The sequence below is a fragment of the Maylandia zebra genome, linkage group LG23, assembly GCF_041146795.1.
Source record: "Maylandia zebra isolate NMK-2024a linkage group LG23, Mzebra_GT3a, whole genome shotgun sequence".
Lineage (NCBI taxonomy): Eukaryota > Metazoa > Chordata > Actinopteri > Cichliformes > Cichlidae > Maylandia > Maylandia zebra.
Genome location: NC_135188.1, coordinates 17,210,865 through 17,237,421, shown reverse-complemented (window position 1 = coordinate 17,237,421; position 26,557 = coordinate 17,210,865). Strand labels below are relative to the sequence as shown.

The 26,557-nt window shown below is 38.7% G+C and overlaps 1 protein-coding gene across 4 annotated transcripts in view; it reads left to right on the top strand.

Annotated features, from left to right (window-relative positions):
• The window catches only part of nlgn1 (neuroligin 1), a 377,293-nt gene that overhangs the window by 98,852 nt on the left and 251,884 nt on the right, over nucleotides 1–26,557 (top strand). For 2 of the 4 annotated variants that reach the window (XM_004552939.3, XM_004552938.3), the window contains 2 exons: nucleotides 16,972–18,035; nucleotides 18,783–18,842. In XM_004552939.3, the coding sequence (XP_004552996.1) occupies nucleotides 17,498–18,035; nucleotides 18,783–18,842 (598 nt within the window). In that variant the 5' untranslated portion in view covers nucleotides 16,972–17,497. The remainder of the gene's footprint in view (nucleotides 1–16,971; nucleotides 18,036–18,782; nucleotides 18,843–26,557) is intronic. The other 2 variants (XM_004552941.3, XM_004552940.3) reach the window with 1 other exon arrangement.

Sequence of the window (26,557 nt, the reverse complement as noted above, 5' to 3'; positions counted from 1 at the left end):
TGTCTTTGTATGTGCATGAGTGTGCCTATGTGCAGGCATGCATTACTCAGACTAGAGGTTTGTAGAGAAACAACAGTAGAAGTGGAGCAACGTTAATGGATAGCTGTACTTCCAAGAGACAAAGCTACTGAAGTCTTCTCTTCTCTTCTCTTCTCTTCTCTTCTCTTCTCTTCTCTTCTCTTCTCTTCTCTTCTCACAGACACAGACACAGACACACACACACACACACACACACACACACACACACACACACATTCGCCTACCAATGGCAGTGGAGATGTTATGGCAGGTGGTCATCTGTTAACAGCAACCAGCTCCTTAAGGGTCTCTGTGGAACCTCAGGGACTCGAGAGAGGAAGGTTTTTCAAATGTGCTCCTCAAACTAACTGGCTACAGTAATTATGTCTTTGAAGTAGACTTGAACTCTCACCAAGTGTAACACAGGTTGGAAAGATGAGTCGAGTGATTAAGAGAGGTAATGGATACTGGGGAGGGTGAATGTAAAAGGTTAGGAATGAGGTATAATGATCTAACCTGCACAGGTTCCTTGTGATTTGGGTGCATAATTGTGTGTCCTTTTATGTGTGATTGTGCTTTAAGTTGAATGTGTGTGTGTGTGCGTGTGTGTGTGAAAGCTTTCAGGAGGCAGCCTGTACTTGCCTGTGCCTCTGTCCTGAAGGGATACATCTCACGCTGAGCCAGTGTGGTGGTGAGGAAAGCCAGTTTCACGCCAACCTACTGCTTTCCCCATTGACCCCAACCCCCTGCAACCACGCAAAACATGTCTGCCAGGTGAAGCAAACAGAGTAGGGAGAACTCAGCTCTTCCACCACCCACACAGATAACACCGGTCACTTTCCATTTTATCCCTGCTGTGGTACTCATGGCACCAAGCCGCTTAGTATGGACGCCTACTGTTAGACTTTGTGACCGAGAGAAAATTTCCACACATTGATTATTCTCTGTCTAGGTGACTGAATTGAATACAATGCAGGCCGATGAATGCTTAATGCACACATAATTCATGTAAGGTTATTAGGCTGTGTGTGTGTGTGTGTGTGTTTGGCAGGGCACATTGGACTGCTGTAAGAGGCCGCTGCCTTCAGGGAATACCACTGCCATGAAGGATGTGCATGGTCTGCAGCAGCATTTGTGTGGGTGGTATGTGTGTAACATTGAAGGTTTCTAATCAGAACATCGCTCTAACATCATACTGGATGATCTTCAAATTCTATAAATCCAAGCACATATACACACTTAATTTCATAGACATACAAAAGTGTTTTCTCCACTCACATTGTCTACATGAATGGATGTTGACGCGTCACTATTTCATAATTTGCATCTAATTTATATATAACTGTTGCTGCGATAAAGATGACATCTAAGGTGTGCAAAACACCTGACCAGAGAGGACATGAAAATGTTTTTGATTCCTTCTGAAATTGTAAACAGATGAAAAATGGAAAAAACTGTTAGTTCACCGGGCAGTCTCAACATTAGTATGAATGGATCGAGCTACTTATGGCAGCACATTGACAAAGTTACAAAGAACAAAAAAAAAATAACCAATGAAATGAAGCACACAGTAAATTTGCAGTGAATACTTTGAAGGGTGAATTTCACAAAATAGTATAAGTAATTGTGTAAACTTACAACAAAAGTCCACAAAATACAAGAAATGTAAGCTTTGTTATTTAAGCTTTCCTACACTTCAACATGTGGGCCTTGACCTGCTCTAGAAAACATCGCTAACCCTCCATCTGAAACATACATCAGTTCTGCAAAAGTTCTTTCAGGTTTTATACATCCTGCCTTTGTCTCACAGAAATACTTGAAATGACCAATTACTATTAATACTTCATTGCTTGGTGGTAACATGTTTTAATATGTTAAAATTATGTGCCCAGCAAAACAATCCCAGTAAAATTCTTCTTGAAATTCCTGTAGTTCAAATGATATATAAAACAAAGTCTTGTTTAGGGAGCGCATTACAATCCAAAATCTGTAAGCCTTACCGCAAGCCATCTCTTTATAGTATATCATAAATACATGGATATACAATGTATTTAACAGATTACATGCCACTTTACAATCCTAGGCATTTTCATTTATTTCTTGGAGAACAGGGTGTTTCCTGAAGTGGAGAGGGGAAAGGGTTTAGTTGATTTTATCAGAGTAGATTGAGCATGTGACAACATTTTCTAATGTGAGTAGAAAGAAAGGGGGGGAGGCAATGAAAGCTGTTTGATGAGAAGGTAAAGAAAGGAAGAGAAGTCGAACATGGTGAACACATGGACACATCCTCTCAGTACTCCTATACCTTACTGTTCCGTAGGCTAGCATGTGTGTATTTTTTTGTGTGTGCTTGCGTGGACCGTGTGTGCGAAGTGCCCTAGGCTCTGTGCTGGAGTTTAACTCTGTTCGTGGGAGCCAAGGGCACACAGCACACTGATCCAGACTGACAGGCCAGCACACAGGCTACATTCCCTAGTCAACAGCCTGAACAACAGCCAGTCAGCCTTGTTCACGAGTAGGCTGCCTCGAGACACGACAGTCAGCAGGCTAGGTTTTTTTTTATATGAAACCAGCACAGTATCCATCATGATTTCAGCATTTCTGTCCAGTGCCAATAATGAAAGATAAGAGAATGGACATTTAAGTGTAGAGTATCAAACTCAAAGCAGAGAAGTAGAAAGTTGTCTGCTTATAGTCTTCCGTGATATTTCCCCAGTCTTACCTATAGCGTAGATTTATTCAGAGGTTTTGTAAAAAATGTAAATGCTAATTGCTGCAAATGTTGCAATTATTGTCTTAAAATATCTTGAGAAATGCTGTAATAATTACCCAGTACCAGTTTTCTCATCTGACAGTGAGATTGAGAGATAAGATCAATACAGCAAGTGTAAAAATAAGGACATTTTATTGCAGTTAGCTAACACATAATGAAAATATTTAAAAATATAAAGAATGGTAAATATTCTGAAATATGTAAAAATATGTATAACAAAAAAATACTATGAAGTGTAGTTGCAAAAGCGACCTGTGGAATTAAGATTTTTCTAGCTAGTACGAGCGCTGTATTTCATATTTTGGGCTAAACAGCTGAGGAAAGACTGCGAAATCTACATGAAAACTATGAGAACATGTCCATGGTGTCCTTGATTCTACAGCATCATGCATAATAAGGATACAGTAGCTGAAAAACTGAAGCGTAGTTCAGTATTCTGTTGTCACAGAGGTAGCTGTGCTGCTCGTGCTTTCTCCTTTCTCTTGGCCTGCCTAGCCGTCTTTATAAACTATATTTGTAAAATGTCCATATTATTGTAATCATGTACCGTATATTCTGAAAAATTAAAACCCAGAGTGCAAATCACCAGCACCAGATTCAATATCTTTCACACACGCTTGGTTGTACATACAGGCATCATAATTTTTAAAGTGACTAGTTCTCTCAGACCACTGAGAAGTTGAATCTCTCCCGCAAGCTAAGCACATCCCTCAAATAGTCATAAGCACCTCTTCAATAAATCCCTTCCACAATCCCTGATGTGTGTGCACCTGTGTGTGTGGTTGCCACATACATAGGTGAGATGAGATGCTTAAAATAGGACAGACAAAGGGATAGAGGGATGGCTAAAATGCTGTGATGTTGTGAGGATTTATCACACAAGAGCAGCTAGAGGAGAGATGGATGGATGGACGATGGAAAATAGAAGGTGGATATGGATGAGACTGACTAAAGCATAGGCTGATGGAGTGTTTAGCTGAATGACTGACTAAGCCATAAGTCTCCTGTGAGCCCTATGCTTCTCTCTCACTCCCCCCCCCCCCTTGATCTGTTCTCTTGCTCTCTCTGCCTCTCTTTAAAATAACACTATGTTCTGTGTGGTGACAAGCCAGGATAAAATGATTGGCCCTTAGTTTTCCCCCGACTGCCCTCTCAGATAATCACTACACCTACTGGCTGCCTCCACATGCTGACTCTACTTTATTAAAGGCAATCTGTCAATGCATTATCTTACTGTGGTTAGGTGTCACTGCTTTGACCAGGGGTGGGTTTTAAAAAAATCCATCTATGTACTTCCTTTAATTTTGTACTCCATATACATCTCTGATTTTTTGTCATTTAGTCAGCGAGCAACAGGCAATCAAGTGGGTTATAAGCAATTAACTTGGCAACATCTCAGCCCTATTTACCAACGCAATTTGAAGGCAGACTTCGAGTGATGTGACGAACGAGTGAAATATGCAAATGACAAAAACTCCACTAGCACCTTACAGATAATTTAAGCAGACTGACATTCAGCAATTTTAATTGACAGTGTGTTTATTGAAAAAGAAAGCTGGCGTATGCTACTCAAATCATTCTTTTGCAGAGCAGCACTTTGGGGGTTGAAAAAACAATTCTCCAGTCACAAATCTGGAGATTTATATCATGCGCAAAATGTTGATGTAGAAGAACATTTATGAACAGTACTTTGAAAAAGTCATGAGATACCCCTCATTTCTTTATATTTTATTGGGAAATGGGTGCAGTGATTTATTGAAGAATGTGCAAACGACTACAGGAACAGGGTATACGCTTGCATATGTCAAACAAGCTTAAATGTAAATATTTCTATATAACCTAAACTCTCATATTCAAGCGTTCTTAGAATTTCTTTAATTAATCTTCAGGAAATGTTCTCTGAACATTCAAAGCACTTTTTTGGATGTTAGGTGCCTCAGCGCTTCAATTGAGGACCAGACTCTGGGAAGCTAATTCATGACTAAAAGTGTTCCTTTATCTGTTCAGTTGTATCCTTTTTACTGAGTGTGTTTAGAATCACTGATATGATGACAAATCAAGGCATTGCCAGCCAGTTTCTCAATGGTATTGCACGGTGGATCAGAATTTCATCTAATTTTGGCAGGACGGACCATGTCTCTTCCTAAACGGGATATATAATTAAGGGGAATACAATTCAAAAACAAACAAATAAATAATACAAGAGTAGGAAAATTCAGTGAGGTGTTTGCGCAGCTTGACCTTTCTTTTATAAACAACAAAAAGGGTTAAAGTCTTTGCCACGGTTATGGTTTCAATTATCATCTTCTGCAAATATTCTCCAAATTAATCCATTCTGAATCTTTATTTATTTAACGAGTCCTTCGGCACAACACATTCTTGATAGAGCTCAGTTATTTATAGCTCTTTTCAAGTATTGGAGTTACTAAACCATGCCATTGGTTGGAGTAGATAACAGTTAGAGGGATGACAAAAAGATCCGGTAGTGCAGCTCCTGTCACTAGCCTATATTTTTATTTTGTAACAATTTCTAAAACACTGAATTTATTCAGCATGACTGCTGGTGAACATATTTCAGTATTTATGAGGCATTATCAAATACTCATCTGTGGTCTGATAAGAGAAACAAACACAAAGTAAATGAGATTTGTGAATTGGACTGTTATAATGTTGGAAATTGGATTGCAGAGACCGGGGAGATGAACGTAAGTTTAATTGGATATCAATTTCCCTTCTTTGCTTTTCTTCTTCTTGACTTTTCTCTAATAAATGGTTTTTAATCCCTGAACTGCTTACAGCCTGATCTGATCTCCAGTGGGCCAGGCTAGTAAAACCAATGCATGATAATGTAGTGTAAAAATATGCAGGTAAATTCTGAAAATCTTCACATGTACTGAACCTTTTTATATAATAGTTGGTGAGCAGCCTGATATCTCTTTAGAAAAATACAAGCAGTTCCAAAAAAAAGTACAAAAGTCAGTCTACTGTCATTCCAAATTAAAACTACTTAATGTAAATCATAAAGCGGTCAGCACAGCTCTTTGGCTTAACTATCTTACTTTGGTATGTGGACCTAGGATGATGTATTTAACAGGGAGAAGGCTGCAAAACTGACAAATGTCAAATCTCCAGCTCAGAGGAAATTAAAAGTTTAGATAATCATGTTTGTGATGTTATCAATTCTTATTGACCTGCAACACAATGAAAGGTTAACAAGTAGGTTAGATTGGATCAGTTGCTTTCCTGTGTTAAAGTGGGAGTGGGGGGTGAAAGGAATAATCATTATAATGATATAATATAATAATTGTGCTTTTCTACTCTTATCAGCAACTTAAAATGCTGTAGACTTCAAGCCCAAATCACCTATTCACACATATTTATAAGGTACAATTATTGTGTACCCACAGCACTCATACTACTACATACATCTTGTAACAACCCTTACTATGGTGTAGCACCGCTATGGGGTGTCGTCCCGTTATTATAGTAGTTGGAGAGTCTCCTAGTGCGAGTGCAGTGGCAGCCATTACAGCCGAGCATGCTGCTCTCCGTGCATCTGTTTAGAGAGACCGTACCATTGTAATGGGCTGGCGCTGGCGACTACCTAACCTCGGCACATGTATGTATGAATAGTGTGGAGCCATGGAGACCAGGCTTGTATGTTGTTCTGTTAACGCCAAATAAAAGCCTGTTGTTCTATTTAACTAACTGGCCTCCAAGTTGTCCGGCTAACCTCCACACCACATGCCCGCTGAACCTGCTGGCCGCTCCTTCCTCGCCGGGCCGCCGTTACAATATGTAGACATTAATATGTGGCAGCTATTTGCGTGGCGGGCATTGTTTTGTTTATTGATGCTTCAGTTGCATTTGTCTGTGTTAGACCTGAACTGTAGCTCTTCAGTGACTGATTTTACAGTTGTGCTATTATTTTTGCCTTGGTAAGCCTAATTTTCATTTATGTGTTGTTTTTGGTTTAAATATTTAAATTTTTCAGCTTTGAGGCCCTTAAACACCAGACGCGTAAAATTTGTGCAAAAGTTTTGTCTGTTTAAAATATTTTTTGGACATACCTATTTTTAATTCAAACTGACACCATGAATGAATTTGCAAGATTGATTGTTTTGGATTAAGTTAATTTTTTCACATTTTATATGTGAATAAACACATTTTACCAGTCTGACCAATGTATTTGGCAACAAGTGCGATGCTAGTACAAAACATTCACCAGTACTGAATATACAATGATATGGAAATGATAAAATAACACTATTCTATTCTATTCTATTCCAGGTCAGTCAACTGACTGAACGATAGCTCAAACTGTCCCATTGACATCCTGAAATATGTGTGAAAGTACATTTGTTGTGATACAGCATCAACTCCTGGATCCAACCATCAAATTCTCTCTGCTGTTGTCTTCTCTTGAGAATTGGATGAACCGAGAATCTCTTGCTTTTTTTCTTTCTTGCTTTTCTTTTTTAGGAACATCAGGACCAGCTCAATAATGCTTGATGTTAACTTCACTTTTTTGCAGGGTGTCTTTTGAGGACACGTTTTTGGAAAAACATGACATGTACATACTTTAGAGACCAGTTTGCATCTGAAAAATTCAGAATTTCATGTAATTTTATTACAACTTGCTTGGTGTGTAAAGGCCTTTAAGCTTGAGACAACATCCTTCAGGTACACATATGTATGTGCAACCATCAAGACGCACATGTGTCATACAGCTACTCTTCAGAGGACATTATCTTGACTTAAATGCATATTTCATGACCTTAAGATAAACCTAACCCAACCCTAACATTAATGTGAGTCTTCCTACTTCATTTAAAGATTTATGTTACAGTTGTTTTTTGTTCATAGGAGAGATGCGGGTACCCACAATGTGACTGTGTAAACAGATTTGTGTCCTCATGACATGAGTAATACACACACACGGACACACACCACTTTAATGGCTGTCACTGAGCGTCAGTGAAATGGCAGCAGTGTGCCTGCGGGCTGCCGTGGCTGATCTGAGCTCATTAGAACAGCGACTTAGACTGAGGGGATTCAGTGGGGATTTGTTACGCAGCTACAGCACTTTTGCCCCGGCCAGGAGGTGAAATTGGGAGAGATGAAGTGAAGGATGAGGAGCAGGGAAGGATGAGGAGAAGGTAAAGAGGTGAGGTTAAGGGAGGAGACCAAGAGGAAATTGAGAGCAAAGGGAGGAACGTGATGAAAAAGAGACTGGGAAAAGGAAGAAAGAACATTAGTAAGAAGACAACAGAGGAGTTGAAATGGAAGCGGGAAGAGGAGTGATAAGTAGAGGAGTAGGGGAGGACAAGCAAAGAGCAAAAAAGAAAGAAAGGAAGTTAAAATGTGGATAAAAGACAAAAGAATAAAGACATAAATTGAAAAAGTTAGAAAACAAAGTCTCAGAGAGTTGCAGAAGAGAAGAGCAAATATGTGGGGAAAAAAGGAGGTGAAGGCTGGATGATCTTATTAAAGGTGTGAAAAAATGAGAGTTGAGGATGAAAAGTAGGAGTGGATTGAAGAGTACGAGCTAAGAGTGTGCAAACAGATAAGAGGAAAACTTTATTGATCCCTGCAGGGCAAAGTAGCAGCAGAAATGAGTGGAAAAAGCTTGAGAATATAGATGATAAGAGGGGAAATCCAAAGTATAAACCATGTACGACTCACAACTTCAAAACCTGGTCATGTTAAGATAAGATAAGATAAGATAACCTTTATTAGTCCCACACATGGGAAATTTGTTTTGTCACAGCAGGAAGTGGACAGTGCAAAAGTTATGACGCAAAAATTAGAATACAATAAGAATAAATACAGTACACAACTGTACAGAATAGAATAAAATAATATACTATATACAGTAGAATAAAATAGAATAAAAATATACAATAAGATAAAAATAGAATACGAATGCTATATACAACTGAGTAAAAATACAACGATGCCAGAAAAGATTATTGCACTTAGTGTTATTGCACATGTGTGGATGTGTGTGTTTGTTCAGTTAAAGTCTTTGTTGTGGAGTCTGACAGCAGTGGGGAGGAAAGACCTGCGAAATCTCTCCGTCCCACACCGTGGGTGCCGCAGTCTCCCACTGAAGGAGCTGCTCAGTGCTGTCACAGTCTGCTGCATGGGGTGGGAGATGTTGTCCATCAGGGATGACAGCTTAGCCGCCATTCTCCTGTCACTCACCACCTCCACTGGGTCCAGAGGGCATCCTAGAACAGAGCTGGCCCTTCGGATCACCCTGTTCAGTCTCTTCCTGTCCCCAGCAGAGATGCTGCCGCCCCAGCAGACCACACCATAAAAGATAGCAGAAGCCACCACAGAGTCATAGAAGGTCTTCAGGAGTGGGCCCTCCACCCCAAACGACCTGAGTCTCCGCAGCAGGTACAACCTGCTCTGCCCTTTCCTGTAGAGGGCGTCTGAGTTATGAGTCCAGTCCAGTCTGTTGTTCAGATGAACACCAAGGTACCTGTAGCTGTCCACAGCCTCAATGTCCATACCCTGGATGTTCAGTGGTTGCAGTGGAGAATGCTTGTGCCTGCGGAAGTCTACCACCAGCTCCTTGGTTTTACTGGCGTTGATCTGGAGGTAGTTCAGCTAGCACCAGTCCACAAAGTCTTGAGTCAGTCCTCTGTACTCCTTGTCGTCCCCATCAGTGATGAGGCCGACTATTGCAGAGTCATCAGAGAACTTCTGCAGGAAGCACTGGGTGGAATTGTGGGAGAAGTCTGCAGTGTAGATGGTGAAGAGGAACGGAGCCAGAACCGTTCCCTGTGGGGCCCCCGTACTGCAGACGACCCTGTCCGACACACAGCCCTGAGTCCTCACATACTGTTAAGTAGAAACTAATAAGTGAAAATATCTAAAAATGTATGAGATGGTGCAGCAGAAAGTGATGAAAAGAGACAAAATTATCAATATTAATGTCAGTTTTTGTGTGTATTTTATAGCAGATAGGAATATGAGAGCGTGATAAAAGACTGTTGCATAACAGATAAGAGAGCATATACATATGTACATTAGAGAGAGTGAATAATGTGCTGGTATCCACATTAACAGGTCTGCAGAGGGTCAAGTATGTATAGAAATAAATCAAGGAGAGGAGCAGGCAGGAAAGGGAGGGGAAATTAATCTGAGGATAAAAAAGAAATGGCTATGAAATGAAGAGATGTGAGTGAGTGGAGGATAGTAGGAAGAGGAAATGGAATGAAGACGAGAGGTGAAGATTGAAGAGGGATTTTCCAGTTGGTTACCCGGTCTCGACCACGTGTGAAATTTGCTCTGAACACCCGGTGGCATTCAATCACCACTCAACTGAAGCAACAAGAAAATTAACACAAAAGTAGAGAGGGGGAAATGGAGGGAATTAAAGAAATAACAGGAAAGTGACAGATTTATGACATTTTATAACAGCATTCTTTAAGCACTCCGTCTGCCCAATAAAACATTTATATTCAAAATATACAGACTGGCTGAAAATAGTTTATAAGTCTTTAAGTCAGCTATTGAGTCTGAAATTGTACTTTTTACAGGAATACAAGTGAAATATTCAGCCAGTGAGGTAATTGTATTTTTCATATTAATTTATTTCATTTTCTGAGCAGTCTCATATTTTGAATATTTTATCACTGCACTAGAAAGTATTTTTCTACATTGTTTCAGTAATTTATACTTGTTATTGTAAATGATAACGCGACGAGAAATTGCTGTGAAAACAATTGCAGTTATTTCCTAATTTTTGCAGACAATGTGCTCTGAAGCATGTCAGGATGCTAGTGACTTGGTTTTATAATATATAACCTATTGTTATAATTTAATAGAAAAACAGTTGGGGATTGAAATGCATGTTGCATCGTTTAAACTGCTGTGAATTTATTAAAGTATTAAGTTTGTATTTTATCTTCTTTCTTAAGATTAAAAAAGGCCCTGCAAAGACTTAAATGAACAATAATGCACCTCTTTGACAACTGTTCTGGCAGTTCCATAATCTTAAGAAATAAATGAACTGTATTCATTGACGTTGTCAGAAGTTATGAAAATAAAATGGGTAACCAGTAATTTTATCTACTCTTGGACATTAATCACCATCTGTAGTGAAGTGTTCTGCAATAAGTCCTACAATAAGTGCAGTAAGACTGACACATAGAATTATATGAAGCGTTTTGAATTTAAAAAATACAGGGGATCTAACTACAGACTAGGGGTGGAGCCGAACCTGAATACAGTATTTGGATAGGCACAAATAACGTGTTTTTTACGAATATTTATTTCAAGCAAATACTTTTAAAAATTTTGTATTCGGTAACAAGGGAAAACTTTATATCAAAAAGCTGAGTTTCCCTATGAGACTATTTTTTTTTGGTCTCAGATTTTTATGGATGGTATACATTTTCTTAGTTTGAATCAATCATAGCGTTGAAGCCAAAAAAACACGCCTGCATTGCTTGATCCATGAAGGCTCAGAGTCGTTGCTACATTGGAATACTTCTAAGACATAAACTCTGTCCACTGTATTGTGTTTGAGTTCTGTAAGAACTGCTGGAAGTTTAATGTCAATGTAATTTCAATTTTGTTGCCAATGTGGCTGAAATCTATTTTTAGACCAAGTGGGAATAAAATTTGAAACATTTTCTTCATGTCTGTGAAGTTTCTCAGTCATCCAGGTCATCGTAGTCTAAGGACCTTGGAAAGAAAAGCGTCTGGACTTCTTTAAGTTGCTTGAAGACGTTTCACCTCTCATCCGAGAAACTTTTTCAGTTTTAGGGTCAAATGTGCTATCCGAGGGAAACCAACTCTTTAGGCTGTTTTCACACAGGGCTTAAATCTGGGCTCAAATCTTCATATGAACTGGTTTCAGTAGGGCCAGCTATATTGTGTGAACCCTCACTAGCAATAGCAATGCACTCTATAAAATGCATTCGTGTATAACACTGGTCATCTGCCTCTCACCAGCTGCATAAATGGAACGGCATCAGGATGAGTTTCTTTTTAATATATATTTATTTATTTTATGGCTAGAAAGGGAAGAGGCAGAGAGTGTAATTAGTAATGGACAAGTTATTTATTTATTGGCAGCTGCACATATACACAACATGAAATGAGGCTGGCATGTCTAAGTTGATAGCTGCTGACTGAATTAGCACCTCAAGCACTGATAAATTTCTCTCTGCAATTTAGATGGATTTATAATCCTGCAAATTGCATTAAAATTTTGGCTAGATAGTTGCAAGATCACTGCAGTACCATTGCCACCAAACAAATCAAGTAGATATAACACAGCTGTTTTGAAATAATCACTTCATGTGTTCCTGTCTTTAGTAGTAGAGTTTCCCGTTCTTTCCATGCAGATGCATCAATTACAGATGATGACTGCTCTGTGTTTACCACCCATGAGGGAGACTGTTGTATTTAGTGACAGTGTCATATCATGCTGTCTACTCTCCACACAATGTCAAACTCTGCCTTTATACACACAGATATTTAGTGTGTACCAGCCAGAAGAGATGTGTTGTAAGTGTTGTGTTATGTGCTCGTGACCTCAGGATTCTGGCTACGTGTGTCATAGTCTCAAATGTCCTTTTAAAAAGTTTTTCTTTAGCTTTTTATGAGTTTTGGTGTTTTGTTTTTTACCTAGTTTGTGTGTCTCCTGTTTTTGGCTTTCTCACTGTCTGTCTGCTTGCATTGTCTCATTTGGTAATTGCTTTCTTTGTCTTTAGATGTTAAATTTCTGTCTTTGTCTTCTCTACCATCTTCAGGATTGGTTGGCATCTAATTAGTTTCACCTATATTCTGTTAGTTATTTAGTTTTCTATTAGTTTTTTTTTCTTTTTTTCACTCCCCTGTGTGTGTGTTTTTTTAACCTCTTCCTGCATCAGTTGTTGGGATCTGATTCCTAGTGTATCCTAGTATATCATTTAGTATCTCAGCAACTCCCCTGAAATCCCTTCAGATGATTTGTCTACATATATAAGTTCAGTAACATTGCCTCATAGTTGCCTTGTAATTCACTGTATTTCATTTCAAAAACCCAGTTTTTTAATTCTGTTATTTTTCTGGTTAATTTTTCATTTGGTAGTGTCTATCTTCATATGACATTCACAGAGATATTCATCAGGCAGCTTCTGTAATGCTAAGCAAGACATGAGTTATCGTTTAGGGCAATGTGGAAGTAAAAACTACTGAATTAAGTTCTTGTTGGGATGACTCCAGGCAAGGAAATCCAGAACTAATTTGCTGTAAGTGAAAAATTCCATATAACCTTCGACCGTACAGGCTGACCCACATACAGCCTTTTGTCTAGCAAAAATTCCCTTTGAGACTGATACTACGGTTTAGAGCCTGTTTGTGTGATTTCATACTGAAAATAAGATGATACAGTTGTAGAATAATAATTTGAAGATTTCCAAACACACCGCTTGATCTGATATTGTGCTGTGATCTGTGCACAAACACAAAGTTGAATAACTTTCTCCAGTGTGGTGCTAACATGCAATTTTCCTCCTGGCTTTTAACTATTAAGTGTCTGACTTGATGTGTTCATAGCAACTACTACTGAAAGACCATGTGATTGGTTAAACAGTTGTGCTCGTAAACAGTTTCTTTGGAATGTTGAATGACATACACCAATCAACAATGCAGCAGCTCAACTGGATGAACCAGATTCCACCAAAAAGCTTCAACATAATAAGAAGGATTTTGACAAATCAGTGGTTCAAATTCTAAAGTAGTTTCAGACGTCTCTGCTTCTGTAATGACCAGCTCTTAACTTGTTGACTGGTTTATGTGCCCCTCCAGCATTTCATGTGCTCATAATGACAAAGAGTATCATGTCAGTTGTTTCTCTTCAGCCTTGCTGTAAAAATACTTGCAACTAGTTTTATGGACTCATTGACAAAAGAGTGGAACAATCAATACAACTGCTTTCTTTCAGCGCTGTCACAATGCTCCTGTTGTTTGTCAGCCATTATTGCGTGAATGTTGGATATTTGTTTTACATTTGTTTGCGTACGTGGATTTCTCAGTGCCATTGTCGATAAGCGCTGGTTTATGTAGAAATATGGCTGTTAGGAGGAGGGGCAGGAGGGCTTCTGTCTGCCAGGGTGGTTGTTTGTGCTCTGAGGATGGAGAAGATTGTCAGACTGTCAGCTTTATCGTCATGTATACTGGGAGTTCACAATTCTTGTTCCTCTGCGTGGTTTGACTGGAGACAGGTCCCACGTCTGGGGTATCTTAGTCTGACTCAACAGATGTTTCAAAGGAAAAGTAAAGATCTCCATCCCTGTTTCTGAACTAGCAGATGGGAGACTGAAATAGTGTGACCCTTTAATGCTTCACCTTCACTCCCACATTGTGACCATTCAGCTGACTGCAGCCTGCCTCCCATGAGGCCTCAGAAGAAATAACAGCAGATGCAAACTGTCACATTTGAAGGTTTAAACTGAAAATATAGAGGACCTAAGAAATAACCTCCTTACATTGTGTCATATTCACAGTCTGTTTGTGGGTTGGAAACTAAGTAGTAATAGGAGAAGAATTTTACTGTTTTCAATAATTTTTCATAATTATCTCATAACATACAGACAGCCATGATTTTTTTTTGTTCTTAATTAGCCATTATGTCTTTGTAAACTCACACATGTTGTCTTACCAGGTTGAACATATTAAACCTTAAAACAAAAGGAAATGCACTCATTTCCAAAGCTAGATTACATGCTTTACACTTCTTTTCAGGAGATGATTGGCATCATCTTCAGCTGTTTCTTTTAATTATTTTTTAAGCATGTTTTTAGTCTATACAGATCTGTAACTTATTTTTATTAGTTTAACTTACATTTTTCCCCTTTAAAAATATGGCTCTGGTTTGGACAGATGACAAACCACACACAGCCTTACAACGGTCATGAGATTTTACCGCAAATATCTCTAAACACTTGAAAAATTAATGAATTCAGTATTGTCACTTTTTACAATAATTAAATGAGTAAAGAGAAAGGACAAAGCCATGAATAGATAAATATAAAAAAAATATTGAATATTAAAAATTTAAAATATTGAGATTGTTTTTTAGTTTTCTCTGATCCAAAGTATGGGAGTCATATTGTAATGTTCAGCTCCAACAGCCCTCTGTGTTTGCAGCTGCTGTAATTTTCCATCATTATGCAGAAAACGTGGGTATATTCCACTAGTTCCCTTGTTTGACATGATCCAAAGGGACTATTTAGCATGCTTCAGTTTGCTAAAAGTAAAAGAGGTTTAGTAGGCAATTCTTCTGTGTCCCTGAACAAATAACAAAAACTGCTGACTTTTAAAGGCGGCCAACGAAGCAGTTTATCCTCTGGCATCAACATGGCTGCCAGCATAATTTTATACAATGAATATGGATGGTATACAACTGGCCTATGTGTAAGAAAGAAAATAATTCAATCTAGAGTCAGTCCTTTTTTTAAATTATTTTAAATTTTCAGTGTATACGTTAGATTAACTACAAATAATAGTATACTGAATATTAAATGTGGTCATGTGTTGGTAGTTATTAGGATTTCTTTGAAGATGCATGGCTCCAGATATATTGTTTGTTTTGGTTTTTTTTTTAAATAATTAAAAAAAAATTTTTTAAATGTCTTCAGCAAAATCATTTGGTGTGTGTGTGTGTGTGTTGTTCATAAATCAGAAGGTGATGTTCAGAAAAAAAAAAAGAAGCACTTATCCAATTCACACTCACTGGGGGCATGGGTGTTGACCCTATTCCAGCTGTCATAGGCCAAGAGGTGGGGTACAGCCTGGAAGGTTGCAAGTCCATCACAGGGCTAACACAGAGATAGACACCCATTTTTGCATTCCCATTTACAGACAGTTTCATATTACCAATTACCCTAACTGTAGCTACTACACATCATTTGACATCATAATGGTGTGGGTCCTTTCAGGAGTTTTTATTCCTTAAGCTGATGAATTAAAGCAAAATTGAGATATAGAAGAAATACATTGACACAGTGAGAGGGCATCAGCTGTATTCAAAAAAAAAAAAAAGAAAAGCATTATGCTAACACAATGTTTTCAACAAAATATTCAGTCTTGCAGGATAGTGACAGTAACTGGGGCTGGGTAAGATATTATCAGATATTAATATGTAGGATTGTGCATCAGTCAACTTAGCCTCCTTAGATTTCCTGTTTGTGTATGGACACTTAGGTTCAGGTTCTAGTCTTCCCTCATTGTCGTGTTTCTTCCGTTAATCACAGTTGTACTTGCTTGCATGATCAATCAGTCTTTCATATACAGATATACACATAAACTTTTAGGAGTATAACATGTTAGTGTTTTAGTGAAAATGCAGTTCTGTGTTAATTTTAGCTAGTTTGACAGTTTGCTGTGTGTGTGCAGTTAAACAGGATTACCTCAGTGTATGAAATTGAAGGTGAGCTCATCCAGATGGAACAGTGACTACTAAGAAGTGTGGGAAAGGTAGAAAACCACATAGTGTGAAGGACATACCTTCATGTTCGACAATTTCATGCACACACACAAACACATAGTGGCGTAAAGGGTGAAGTAAAAATTGTGTGTTACCTTGTTTCAGCTGGAATTAATTTGTGTTACTACCATATATCTCATTAGACAGACTTACTGGGAGAATGGTAAAACAGGCAAAGTTTCTGGGGAATGTTAATACAAGGTCTGTGACATGACACAAACTGTAGCCACCTGTATGAAGTTCCTTGCTACATACCCATTTACCATCTCCAAATTTTGCCTCTCCATAACATGTGGTACACTGGCACTAATGATGTCACAATATCCACTTTCATTGAAATGACCTGTGGCTTTGACTGTAAGCCTTGTTGCTGCTGGGATCCAAGTTAAGGTCTGTCTAAATATCAGCCCCTCTCGGTGGGATGGAGTGTCACACAGTCAGTAGTGTATACAATTAAACTCTACATTATAATTTGTTGCCATGCATGCTGATTGATACCTTGTGTGTTGCTGAGGAATGTTATCTCATGTAACCATCCGTGCATATGGGTATGAGACAAATTAAATGGCATGTCTACAATGCTGTGAAGTAAGAAAAATAATTTTGTACATTTAAAATGGTACTGGTTAAAAATGGTCATTGCCTTCTTAGTGTGAATGCTAAAGGTGTGTTTACTGTGTTGCAGGGGACCAACTTTGGACTTGACTCTTCACAGTACAAGTACCTACTAGACCCACTGCACCGCAATCGCTGCTTCTGCCGCTGTACATGGCAATATGGAAACCATCACCACTGACTGGCTTGTCTATCTCCTGAGAAGTGGTGCCTAAAGATGAAATCTTCAGTGTTTTCTTCTTCAGTCCAGTGATTGTTTACAGGACCTTTTTGAGGAATATATTTCCATACTGTGAGGAATATTTCACAGATTTTCTTTCACCAATTTGGAGGAAACTGATGGCTGCTACAGTTCTACTGGATGCTTTGCAGTGCTTTGGTTTTAAAACGGATCATTAGCATCCACAACCCTCATTTGCTCCGGAGTTACCAATTTCCTTATACCTTACTTTTGTATGAATGTCAGTTTTGTGATTGTGTTTGTGTTTGCATCTGCATGGTATAAGTGAGAAAAAGGAAATAAGTAGTTTGTTTCACGAGCAAGAACTGGCCAAAAACAGAGAAAGCAACCAAGTGTAAAACGTGGGACAGCAGCCATGTTCGAGTGGAGGCAGCATTCGAGGATTGGATGTCGGCTACTTCAGAGTGCTACATGTGGGAGCAGAAGCATGGGATATGTAGGTCTAGAAGGTTCCTTAAAGGCTGGCTGGTGGGTATCCACTCTAATATGGCTGGGATTGCTGCTTCTGCAGGCATGTCCAGCTGTTGTATTAGCTCAGAAACTTGATGAGAATGACCCAATAGTAACCACAGCCAATGGCAAGCTTCGTGGTATCAAGAAGGAGCTGAACAATGAGATCCTGGGTCCTGTCATACAATTTCTGGGCGTTCCATATGCCGCTCCACCTACTGGTGAGCGCCGCTTTCAGCCACCTGAGCCAGCGGCACCATGGCCTGACATTCGCAATGCCACACACTTTGCCCCAGTGTGTCCCCAGAGCATCGTCGAGGGCCGTCTGCCAGATGTCATGCTGCCAGTGTGGTTTACCAACAGCATCGATGTGGTGTCTACCTACGTCCAGGACCAGAGCGAGGACTGCCTCTATCTTAACATCTATGTTCCCACTGAGGATGGTGAGTTTGCCTGCAAGCCCAGGGTAGGATGGCTGAGTACAGAGGGAGGTGGGGCAGAGAGAATTAAACCCACAACCTTCTGATAGAGGAAAAAAAAAGTGTTGTTGGGGTGTGTTGTTACTATGTGAGAGTGAATTTCTGTTTCTGTCCTTGTATGTCTGTCATTAGAAGGGAAAGCATGACCTTGTGCATGTTAAATGTGCATGATATTTCTTATACTACATGAATGTGCAAGAGTGACGTGTGAAAGAGAGAACAGTGTGCATACTTTTAATTTCACTCCACATCTGCCTCAATATTTTTTCTTCCACATTCATTCTTTCAGACTTTTTGAACAGATTTTCCTCTCAGCTCCTCTTTTTTCTAATTTCTTTATTTGCCCTGCTCTGCAGGGCCCCCCCCCCCCCCACTCTCATGTCTGCAGCTCATCATAGCGTATTGTGCTCATCCACAATGGCTACAGTTCATTAAACAAGACAGTTGTTGTCATGATCATCACCGATTGATTTGGCTGACTGGCTGAATGACTGGCTGGCTGGCCGACTGATAGAGTGAATACTGCTCTGATTGAGCTGGTGTTATTCATTCTTTCCCCCTGTCTTTATTTCTCCCTTCCTTCCTCTCCAAGTCTTTTTCAGTCAATCAGCGCTGCGTGAGTGTTCATGTGTGCGTGTGCATGCCAGCTCCTGTGTGCACTGCGCGTCCAGGGGCTCCATGTTATTCTTTAGTTTTCTATTCATTTTACAGTCAAAAGAATATCCAAGGAATGTGCCAGGAAACCGGGCAAGAAAATATGTAGACAAGGAGGTATGTATGATCTGACTCCAACCTATACAATGCCACAGAAAGAAGAACACCCTGCAAACAGGAAGAAAAAGAAGAGCTATATGTTACAGCATGAGAGAGAGAGAGAGTGAGAGAGAGAGAGAGAGAGAGAGAGAGACTGAGCGAGAGAGACTGAGATGGAGAGAGAGATGTGAAATCAAGGTCTACAAGTTATTAGAGTCTTTACTCTGCTGGTTTTTAGAATGCTGCAATTAAGAGACTGGGCCTTTTAAAACACTACCTGAAAGTGAATTTAGGGCCAATTTAAAAAACATTAAGAAGAAAGTGAAAATGTCAGAAGCAGTATTCTCACTGAACACAGCTACTGCATTTCAGAAAGTATAAGTGCGCACATCAGGAAATACTTTTTTGTCATTTGTCAGGTCTTGTAAAGACCCTCTGATATACTCAATGTAATAACAGCAACATACTTGCATCTAAAACCCTGAATAAGACAAGTAATTTGCAGACCTTGTGATGGTGGATTGATGTGAGGTGTGTTGCACCACATCCCCAGTACTCATGTGTGCTCGCGTTGGTCAGCAATAGTGGGGGATTTGATTGGCTGCCAGATCATAGGTCAGGAGGTGTGCAGTAATTATGGCTGATGTGTCACAAGATAGCAGCATATTAGATCATACACACTGTCACAAACACACATGCACACACTCACAATGATGTAGTTGTATGCAGTGTTAAATAAGATGAGCTCAGGCTGGACCTTGACTGTGTAATCTCCATTAAAAGAAAGCAGAGCTATGTTCTGGTTGGCTCTGGCTACTGTATCAAGCGCTGTTTCATCAAGATAATGTCCTCCACCTCCTCTCTGTCTTTCTCTTTTAGCCTCTCCCTTCTTGGCTGTGTGTGCACTTTTTTTCTGTATAGATATTTTTGAGTCAGAGTGAGTGACAGAGAGAGCAAAAGCGAGAGAGGGGGAGAGATGTGCTGACAGCGTCCTTGATAAGTTCTGGGTGTTAATGTCATTGTCTTGGCAGCAGTCAGCATTATCGCTTATTGTATATTTCCTTTTTTCGTACTAAATAGATACGTGCACATTATAAATTCACTGCTCTTCTTCGCCTCTAACATGTTACACATACAAATACACTGAAAGGAAATGCACTGACAGATTACAGAAGCTTATTTAATGTTCACACACCATGGAAAAATCATAATTCAGAAAACAAGATTTTGTGATTTGATAATAAAGGAAGAATAGCTGTGAAACACAGTGTATTGCACAGAAAAAGAAAAGCAAGATCGCAGAAATGTCCCTTAGTTACAGGAGAAGTTGCTTTCCTTGAGTTTGTTTCTGTGTCTGCAGTTTGCCACCCAGTAACTATGCACAAAGTTGAAAATAACAATAATTATTTTACAGTATACAAGAAGACACATTAATTTAGATATTCAATACATGGAAAAGCCCTAAATAAAAGTGACATGAAGAATACAGATCCTAAGACAATACTCTATGGTCTATAGAATTAAACGTTTTTTTTTAAATATATTTTTTGTTTTTTATATTTATAAAATTGATAAAAGTGAAATTTTAGCCTTACGTAAAAGGCACAGGTCGGAAGCAATTTTTTAGAGACTAAAAAGTGACATTTATCGACCAGAACTTAGTAGTCTTACATCCTAGAGACATCACTTCTGACTGGTAAATTAAGTGTAACTTTTAGAGACTGAAGTGCTCAACTTCATGTTTTAAAATTATATTATCTTTCAGAACAATACATTATCTAAAGCAGTATGCCTCAATTCTGAAAATGTTAGTACATCAATTGCTTACTTGTTTTCCCGAATAACATTTTATGCAAAACCCCCCAAAACAAAACAAGAAAAAAACAATTTTGATAAGAGATGATGCCATGGATATCAGCCGATCCAAGCAATCCATCTAAGTAGATAGTCAGTATTCATGTAGTTCAATCACTGTGACATGGGAAGAAACTGTTGGAATTCAAGTAATTTTACTGTCTAGTGTAATCTGTAAGAAGTCATTATTCTAAAGATTTAATTTCACTATTTACATTTTGTGCATAAACATCTAAACTGAGGTCTGAATGATGGAGGGTCACTCATTTTTCGTCTTCTGCTACTGGCCTGCGATTTACGTTTGACTTTTTATTTATTGTTAACCAAACACATCTTCCCCAACTATACCTTTTCTATAGTTTGTCATAAGAATGGGTTTCCCATAATGTTAGCCATATTGAAATCTATTCGCAATTAAATTGAATATAATGAGAATTTTCAAACCCAAGGTACTGAAGAAAAAAAAATGGCTTTATAGTGTCATTAAATGTTGACATTCTTACGTGGCAATAGTTCTCTGTGCACGACTGTGCTGGGCAGTTGAGCCTGGGTTGAACACCAAATCGTGTCTTGCTACTGATGCTAACCACGGACATCCAATTGAAGTCTGCACTTTTCAGATGAATATTTCTAGGCAGAAATGACTAAAATGTACCACACGTTTCATTTCTCAGGAATCATGAACATGTATTGGGATGGTGTTCTTCAGTACATGTGCATGGCTTCTATATTCAGATATTACAATTAAAGTGTGCGTTGTTGAGTTACTAGCCATGCTGTCCAGGCTGGGATATCAGTTTTACAGCATCAGATAATGTTTTCTGGTACATCATTAGAGTCTAATGTCAGTTCCGCAGTGATGGTGGTGGTTTACTTTAAAGAGGCAAAAGCTATTTCAGTGGATACTTTTAGAACTTGAGTCATTATCAGTGACACAGTAGTGCAGTGGTGTGTGGGGTGAGTGGATAGATTATGGTGAGTGACTAGGTAATTTCATGGCTAGATGTGTGCAGCCACAGTGATGGATTTTATAACATGTTTGGATAGGAAGTGGAAATGGGGTATTATTAATAAAATCAACTATAATGTCTTCATACAAGTGACATATTGACAGGCAATACACTACAAATATTTTGTGATAAAAAGCACATTTTAGCTCTCAAGTTTTTCCAAAGGAAAATGATCAGGTGCACCTGCAGAATTATAGTGAATATGTGAAACTTAGGATTTCATCTGCATAGGTGAAAATTTGGAGGGCAATCTTACAGCGTTCCCAAATGCTTCAGCATCCACTGATCAATAACTACACGGTTGCTGACAGATCTGTAGATAACTTATGATGCACAAAACACATCATGGAACATATACACTGTTTATTTTCGGTTTTAGTTCCGTAACAGTTTGTATAACACTTATACCTTCAGCTAACATGAAATTCTGATGTGCTTTTGTTAATGGCTGTTCTCCACACCATCATGGAAGACTTCTTAATGGACAAAACAAAGAAAAACTGTATGACTGAGGTGATTAGAAGGAAAGCTAGCGATGGAAAGCTATGAAGACATATGACTGTGTTAAAGAAGAAGATATGGGGTAGTATTAGAAAGACAGACAAAAACAAAGTAAGAGCAGGACACACGCAGCCAAACAATAGAGCAGCGGTGAAAGTGAAGAAGGCAGAGTGTAATTGCTGTGGGATTTGCCTCTTTGTCCACATAAGGACTATTGTACTGTCCTGTGTCACACAGGTTCAAAGAAATCTTCTGTGGTTAAAAGTAGTGCTTTTTGATGTCTCTGGGATGGAGTATGACCATTAAGTTATCACATGCTGAGATAATGGTTTCTGTGTTGAGATCAGAGGTAGCAGCTCTGTGGTTGGTCTTCGTTCTCTGTGCATGCATTCACAATTCATTTCTGAAAATGAAATAAATGAATATGAGTGGCTTGAAATTCAATTATGGAATTTCAGACTTGGGTTAAGTAAAACTCATTCTGATGCATGAGTCAGATGTATTTATGGCTATGGAGGGCCAAGCCTTCAGTACGTTTGGGGGAAATGCTCTTTTTGCTGCATAGAACACACTCAATACCAACTCTGGGGGGAAAAAAACAAAAACCTTTTTTGATAAATAAGATAAATCTGTAGACTTTTTAATGATTTCCAAAAATGAAAAAACAACAAGGAAACAAAACAAAAAATAAATAAGATAATGCAGTTTGCAGTTTGAAGGAAACACTGCAGGACAAAATTTTTTTTTTCATTTCTTATTGCCTGTTATATATTTTTACTACTCTTCACATAAGGCCAGAGCTGACTCAACTGTGTGGGTTGTCAAAAGACATCATGACTACAAGCACAAGCCAATATGGAAGCAGATGAGATGCGGTGAAGGTAATATTATTTAACACAAATCTTTACATTTCAATCCATAAGAACAAATGTCTTAAACTCACATGCTGACAATATTAGCACAGAACTGTGTCACAATACTGAAGGTGTTGTTTCTTTAACAGCATGTGGCGAGACTGTCACTTTGTTGCTGCTTCAGTGCCTTAAATGCATCTCATTGCATATGACACTTTAGCTATTACTGACAAAGTTGAGTAAAAGTTTTCCTGCCTGACCAAAGATTTGCTGAAAGAAAATGTATGGGGCTGTAAGCACTGAAAATTTGCATTGGCAGTTTTGAATCTGGACAATACTAATTTGTACAAGTTTAAGCTGTCTTGATGTTAAATGATCAACTTGCACTCTGAATAGAGCATTTTATTTAAAAGGTCATAGCGCTTTGCTTACCATGTGAGAAAATAAACTAGCTGCACATGCTTTGTAATTCATAGGAAAGTTGGTTCCCAAATACACAAATAATGTTTTATTACTAACAGCGATGGTACAGTATTGGCACCACTGCTAAGTGCTGTTAACTTTCTTCCACTTATATTCATGGTGGCAGGAGCTTATAACTGTCCTAGCGTGAGACTTGTTACACTCTGAACACATCACCGGTCTGTCACAGAGCTAACACAGACAGAAAAACAACCATTCACTCTCAGATTCACACCTATGATTAAGTTTAGAATCTGAGAATCTAACAGAACCCCACACATGATGTTGGGAGGAAGCCAAAGTACCCAGAGAGACCCGTCACAGACTTGGGGAGCACACGTGAACTCCACGCTAAAGGCCCCAGACTGGATGGAACCCAGCAATACGTTAGTTGAGGTTTAGATTCCAATTGTTGTGATTGTGCCTTGTGATTTCTAGGGTTTTTGTGCTTGAGAACAGTGTTGAGGTTGAGCTAAAAATGAACCACCATTGTGGAACTCCTACTGCAAAAGTCATATCATGCAAATGTTGAGCTACACTGTAAGTCATAGTTTAAGAAAGACAAGAAACCGATTAAGGATGAGGACATGTATATTTTATCGTAATAAACTGGATATCCGGATATCCTAAAAAAACCTAAGATAACAGTATAAAGGCAACCAGACAGCTGGCTGTCTTATACTGTAAACAGCACAATACTGTTTTGTACAAGAGGATATTGCTGTTATCATTCCCAATAGGTAAACTGTAAAATTACATTTTTATGCTGCCAGTGTAATTCAACAAGGTAACTTCTATGCACAGCATTCGGTCTTGGTCTAGAATCAGTGTCACTTAGGGTGGTGGGGTTGGCTCTGTTTTGTCTGCTTTTCTGATTCCCTTTTTCTTTCTTACATTCTTACATTAAACTGCAAACTTGATCTACTATCCCAGGACATGTACACACTGTTTAATATCTCCAGTAGTTCTCAAAATATTTTAACAAGTTGTATTGTTCTAAAATTTCTTTCTGCTGTTATCACTCCAGAGGGGTTTAGAACAGAAGTCCTGCTGTAGATACGAATTCCGTCAAGATTCAGTGAACTTCACACATTGTGAATGTTTGACTGTTTTTTCCCACAATTTCCCATTTCCCTCATTACCTTGTTCTTCTCATGTCTCTTTCCATCCATCTTGGTTTCCCTCTGTACAGGTTGGCTTTTTCCCTTGTGTCTGTCTCTGTCTCTATCCGTCTTGACCTTTTCACCCTTTACCATCTCACTTTCCTCTTATGTCCTTTTCTCTTGCTTTTGTCTCTTATTTTTTTCCTGTTATTCCTTGGGCTTTGTCCTAGTTTTGTAGTTGTTGAGGGACGATCCTTTGGGAGGTGGCATGCACACATGCCTACAAAGACACACAAATGGGCAGGAATAGGCATGGCCCTGCTTGTGTTTGGGTTTCCCTTGAGGGCCTCTGTCACCTCCACTCACAGCTTAACTTTTCCACACTGGTATTTCTTCTTATGTTAGTGTGTTCTAGTCTGTGTGTCTGTCTGTATGTGTTTGTGTCTATACCACATACTCAGTATGTGGTGAGCTTGCCATTTCCAGCTCAGCCTAACCAAACTTTCAAATTGAGTTAAAAACAACAAAAATACTGAAAGAAAAAGACAATTATGTTAGATTATGACCAATTTCTTGTGAAGAATTTAGAGTTTAACATAGTTGTACTAAAACCCCAAAAAAGGTGATTTAAAAGTTTGCTGCTGGGACAAACTTTTAAATCACCTAATAACGGTCGTGGTATGGTCTACTTATTTTTTTTAGCGCTCCATTCATACAGGAAAGTCATAACCAGAGGACCTCAAGTGCAATACCCCCTGCTGTCTGCGTTTTTGATGTGCAAAGACTGTTTCACTTGGATATACTTGGTCTACTCTGGTCACCAGCTAAGAACCTGCACTCCAGACTAACTTGTTATTGCCAAATGAGCCGCCTTGTGCAGGACACAGCAAAGGGAACCTTACAAAAGCAAACTAAATAAACTGAACTAGATCAACAATCACATCATCCCTAAATATTTTTTTTTCTTGGAACCAGGAAAGCTCTAATATAGTACCCTTTATCAAACTTGCATAGTAATATTTCTCTGTAACAAAATGTAGTGTATTTTGAATTTGAAACTTTAGTTCAGGTTGATATTCCTGTATGGAAAAACAACTTGTTTTAGGGTTTTTTGGTATTTGTTGTTATGTTTTGTTTTTCAGCACTTCCAGGTACAACTGTTAGGAGTGTTGCTTTTTATCAGTTGTTCCTGTACAAGTCAGTGATTTAGTTTTCACACTGGCAATATTATATTCTCTTTTCTAGTCAAGTCAATTCATTTATATAGCACATTTAAGCACAACAGACATTGATGAAAATGCTTTTAGCACTTTGATTGATGGATGCAACAATATTTTGAAATTGATCCTGTGCTTCAAAGAAGGCTAGTGCAATTGACTGGCCGAAATATTATCACGCCTCCATGTGCCTGTCAAGAGTGTAGCAACAGCATTTTGAACCAGCTGCAATTGTGATATTAGTGTTTTCCTCAGTCCGATATATAATTCATTGCAGTAATTCCTGTGTGTGGGATTATTGCTATGGGTGTGGCTAACACCATGATCGTTCACATGAGGTTTAAGATATGATGACATGGGCTCAAGATCTGAGGGGGTCATGGAAAGTGAAATTGTCTGTCATTGATTGGGATGAAACACTAACATGGTGGTTTTATTTTCATTAACTTTCAGAAATTTTTTTTAGTCAGGTTTCAACCTTAGCTAAACAACAAATTAATAAATTTGTAGAGGACTTGGTGCCTGGTTTAAAAGGCAGATATGTCTATTTTTTATTTAATGTTATTATTGTTATTATTTTTTTAAAGAATATAGAATGAAAAAGGGACTGGACCCTTGAAGTATACTATAGGCTAATGGGAAGAGTGGGAAGAATGGGAAGAATGTTAGAAGAGTGAGTGCCAATACTTGTATTGCCACTTTGTCTTGTGCACATGACAATACAAGTATCTA